Source organism: Gadus morhua, chromosome 22 (genome assembly GCF_902167405.1).
Source record: "Gadus morhua chromosome 22, gadMor3.0, whole genome shotgun sequence".
Taxonomy (NCBI): Eukaryota; Metazoa; Chordata; class Actinopteri; order Gadiformes; family Gadidae; genus Gadus; species Gadus morhua.
The window spans coordinates 7,933,821-7,938,820 of record NC_044069.1 but is presented as its reverse complement, the minus strand read 5'-3'; the positions used below and the strand labels follow the sequence as shown (position 1 = coordinate 7,938,820).

Here is a 5,000-nt window from a genome sequence, read left to right as displayed (position 1 = left end):
TTGCATGCAGTTCTTCTGGTTATCTCCTGTCCATCACGTGACAACATGCAAACAGAGGCGGACCATCATTTTGAATGTTGGTCTGCTCTACATACAGTACAGTTGTTGAAATGTGTTTTATCTTCCGTAGCGTGTGTGTGTGTTAGGCGAGACATACACAAAGAGTGGTTCAATGTTGGCAAGGTTGGCGGCACAGAAGGACAAAATGCATAATATGTTAAATAATATAACATTTAAGATTAAATTATGTTGCGTTTAATGGAGAGATTAGTGTAGATGATAGGATTAGAAGAACAGAAGACTGGTAGACATTTTTAAAATTTGATTCCCACCCTTGCTAGGAATGTACTATACACTTGTAGGAGGCTTTGGATAAAAAATGGGCTATATTTATTTATTTATTTATATTTATTCATATCATATACTATTCAATACATTTGTGTCAGTGTACTCTGTATTTGGCTTTCACAGAGGTGTTAGCGCTAATTGACCCTGATCTTCTACCCGGAAACACGGCTAGGTTGTGGGGGCTTGCCTTCTGATGGCCGAGTTGTTGTGACAACACTGTGTGTTTAACTGGCCTATGATCTTTACTTAAGTGGGACTACTACAAGACCATAAAGGCCAAATGCACACACGAACACAGACTCATGCATGCACGCACACAAGGACACAGAAAACCGCACACATACTACCTCACAACTTTTGTACCACTTCCTGTTCCTTTGTGTTTGGGAAATTATGTAAAACAAGTGTGTCTAAAATTGACAGTACACAACAATTGTACCACAAGCGCCCAACGATCAATAACTCCCCAGCTACGTCAAAATGTCTCTCCAAGCATGTCACTCAATGGCCTGATTATTGCGTAATGTAAAGTATTTTTTGTGTGCAAGTTAGTGAATGTGTGCATGTTTATGTGTGTTTGTTTTGGTTTATATGTGAATGTGCAAGTGTATGTGCATACGGGTGTCTGTGTTTGTAAGTGTGTATGTGAATGTGTATGTGTATGTATGCATTAGTGTGTGTGGGTGTATATGTGTATATGTATGTTAATATGCATATATATATGTGTGTAAGTGTATGCAGTATGTTGTGTCACTCACTTCTCTTTGCGCCCTTACTTCACCCGGGGCTCACATGCTATCATGCATGCAGTGCGTCACCCCAGCATCACTCCTCCATCACATACGTGTGCACATACGTGTGCACATACGTGCGCTTACCTTCCGGCTCGTTGTGTGTGTGCTGCAGCAAGCGTCTGGTGGTGGTGGTGCCCAACGAGAGCTCGTTCGCGGGGGTGCGGCGGGCGTTCACCAGCGAGGACGAGGCGTGGCGCTCGTACCTGGAGAACCCGCTCACCGCCGCCACCAAGGCCATGATGAGCATCAACGGGGACGAGGACAGCGCCAACGCCCTGGGGCTGCTCTACGACTACTACAAGGTAGTCCAATCACAGGCCGCCGCTCGTTAAACACCTCACAAACCTTTATTTAAAGACCTAGGGCTGCTCTACGACTTCTACAAGGTAGTCCAATCACAGGCCGCCGCTCGTTGAACACCTAACAAACCTTTCTTTAATGGGCTGCTCTACGATTACTACAAGATAGTCCAATCACAGGCCGCCGTTCATTAAACACCTCACAACCTTTATTTAAAGACCTAGGGCTGCTCTACGACTTCTACAAGGTAGTCCAATCACAGGCCGCCGCTCGTTGAACACCTCACAATCCTATATTTAATGGGCTGCTCTACGACTTCTACAAGGTAGTCCAATCACAGGCCGCCGTTCGTTAAACAGCTCACAACCTTTATTTAAAGACCTAGGGCTGCTCTACGACTACATCAAGGTCCGTCCAATCAGAGGCCTTTGTTCATTTAACACCTGCCAATCGGGTGTCTTCATTAATTAAAAACCTTTAATTTAAGGCCTAGGACAACACTAGGACTTCTACTAGGTCCATCCAAACTTGAGATGTCTTTACCCGTTAAAAACCTTCCAATCAGGTGTCTTAATTTGTTAAATAGCTTCAAATCAGATGTCTTCATTCATTAAAAACCTTTGTTTAAAAGTCACAAGACTGCTCCTAGACTACTGCAAGATCTGACCAATCAGATCAACTCAAAACCTTGCAGACAGACCATATATTTTGTGTTTTTATTATCATAATTACATAAACGCATAAATATCAAAAGATCAAAGAGTCAAATAAACCGACATTCAAATAAACATGTTAGGGTTTGAATAATACAATACAATAATGCAATTGAGTAATATCGAAAATAAATTTTTGACTCATAGTTATTGATGGATTGACCAATCATAGATCTGCTACAGTGCATGGGCTGACCATATATGGACGAGGATAACAATATTATCTTTGTTTCATTCATCCTTCCAGGTGCCAAAAGAAAAGAGACTGCTGCCCGTCGCAAAGGTCGTTGAGATCACAGAAGAGCAGGAGAAGAGGTCAGTGGCCCCAGAGGCTGTGATTGGTCCATCACTTGAGATATAAAACCACATTCAAAAGCTTCTTTATTATATCCGTATATAATGACGATCGCACCTGGATCTCTCTTAGTAGCTGCAGAAGCTGTATTATATCTTCACAGACTGCAGAAACCTTTGTTTTAGAATTTGTGGAAGCCATCCTTGTAATTTTATTCCAGGTGCATCGCCTTAATAATAACTGGCAAACAGGTGATTAAAACACATACACCATGATCAAAATCCTCATATCCTGTCTCAATGCATTCTGGGTAGGACGGGGCAATCGACCAACGGCGGCAACAATGACGAGGAGGCGGGGGTAACCATGGACAACCGGGTGCAGGTCCTCAAGTCCGTCCCGGTGCTGTCCATCAGCACCGAGCACCTGGACAGCAAACGGGAGCAGTTCATCTCCCTGGGGGTGGTGCAAGGGGGAGGGGGAGGGGGGGAGGGCGGGGCCGCGGCGGTCGCCGTGGTGAAGGCGGAGGTGTACGCGCCGGTGTTCATGGGGGCGGGGCTCCACTACCGGGGCGACGGCGGCGGCGGCGGCGGCGGGGGGGAGGACTCGGCGAGGGTGATCTACGAGCAGAGCCCCTACGAGGTGGCCACGGCGGGGGGCCACGGGAGCTACACCAAGGACCTCCAGCAGAGCTCCCCCGACAGTCCCTATGAGGAGGACGGCAACATGGTGAGAGGCGGGCGGACGGACGGACGGACGGACGGACGGGGAGGGAGGACGGGGAGGAGGGGGAGGGAGGGAGTGTGTGTGTTTTGTCTATTTAATCCAGTTGGTCCACTTAAGTAGGCCATTTAAACACACAGTGTTGTCACAACGGATGAACAACTACACAGACCGGTGCTGCAGAGTGAGGGAGATGAATGAGAGCAGTACATGACTGTTTAGTCACTTACTGTCACTATTAATTCATAATTTATCGTGGACATTTGGGGAGCTTTTCACCTTAAGAGCAGGGTCAGTTGTATTGCCAACGTTTTGTCTAGGAAGATTTTGTGGATGTGCTGTACTGGCTGAAGGGCCTGGCTATACTGTTTGCATATAGCCGTTCTATTTTTTCCTAATTTGACTAATTGTCATCATTTTCTGTTTTGTCCCTTGTGTGTCTCCCTCCTGAACAGAAGTACCACAACCCTTCCTCTATGCCCAACGATGGGGACTTCCTGTTCCACCAGGAACGAGTGTAAGTCACTCTCCACCATAGCAAACTAAATAAATGTATCATAAAATATTTTATTCTTTTGTAATATTTTCTAGTCTGCTTAGTTATTTTATATATATTTTTATTTTACTTAATCAGTTGTGCTTCGTATGAATGTGTGTGTGTGTGTGTGTGTGTGTGTGTGTGTGTGTGTGTGTGTGTGTGTGTGTGTGTGTGTGTGTCTGTGTGTGTGTGCCCACCCTTGTGCACGTGAACAGTGACAGTTTCCAATACACCCTGGACGCCACACGGTCCCTACGGCAGAAGCAGGGGGAGGGGCCCATGACATACCTGAACAAGGGCCAGTTCTACGCCGTCACCCTCAACGAGCTGGGCGTCAACAAGCGGCTGCGTCACCCAATCAGCAAAGTCCGGGTGAGTTGTGGATAAGCCAATTAAGTTTGAGTCCCCCCTTGCTTAGGTGATAAGCCCCGACCCTAAGACCCCCTCACAGGGCTCAGGCATATCAAACACACTCAGATGTAGCCTGAGGCACAGCAAACACACTTGAAAGGAATCTTAAGTACATCAAACACGCTGAAAGGTAACCGTAAGTTCATCAAATACACTAAAAAGTCCCCTTAAGTATGCCACTCTAAACACACTTAAAAGTATAGCGAAGACACTGAAGTAACTTCTTGAAACGGGATGATTGGCACACACACTGTTCGCTTATAACACAGTTTATGTTTGTTCTATACACCCCCGCTGGGGTTAACTGTTTTATTATCGCTATAGTTATTGTGAACACCTACCATAGCGACTTCATATGATATTACTTTTTCTCGGAGACAGCCACCAACTAAGCAAAGCAACGTCACAGAGGAGAGAAAAGGTTAATAGGGAACTAAAAGATGATCTAGCCTTGTCAAGAGGCTATTATCCACTGGCCAGCCAGCCGTTCGAAGTAGCTTACAGTTATTGACGTGTTCCAGAGCGTCATCATGGTGGTGTTCAGCGAGGATAAGAACCGGGACGAGCAGCTGAAGTACTGGAAGTACTGGCACTCCAGGCAGCACACCGCCAAACAGAGGGTCCTGGACATCGGTAAGGCATCGGCGCTGGCCCTCGCGGTTTTAGCGTAGTCAGAGAAACTCTAGTGTCTCCCAGCAGGGTAACGGGAAATGTAAACAGTAGAAACATAACATCAAAAAACATTATATCAACTTACTCACATTTCAACATTAAAAACACAGTGTTGTTCAAGAGGCTTTTATCCAAAAGATAGAGGACGTTAACGCAATGCAAGGGGGGTTACGGACCAATGACGTCTTTGCGGACCCTCCTTGCGG

At 45.9% G+C, this 5,000-nt stretch overlaps 1 protein-coding gene across 1 annotated transcript in view; it reads left to right on the top strand.

Annotated features, from left to right (window-relative positions):
• grhl2b (grainyhead-like transcription factor 2b) overlaps positions 1 to 5,000 on the top strand; it is a 17,298-nt gene that overhangs the window by 1,468 nt on the left and 10,830 nt on the right. The window contains exons 2-7 of the mRNA XM_030347951.1: positions 1,255 to 1,444; positions 2,403 to 2,470; positions 2,765 to 3,179; positions 3,629 to 3,690; positions 3,927 to 4,083; positions 4,644 to 4,755. Of these exons, the coding sequence (XP_030203811.1) occupies positions 1,255 to 1,444; positions 2,403 to 2,470; positions 2,765 to 3,179; positions 3,629 to 3,690; positions 3,927 to 4,083; positions 4,644 to 4,755 (1,004 nt within the window). The remainder of the gene's footprint in view (positions 1 to 1,254; positions 1,445 to 2,402; positions 2,471 to 2,764; positions 3,180 to 3,628; positions 3,691 to 3,926; positions 4,084 to 4,643; positions 4,756 to 5,000) is intronic.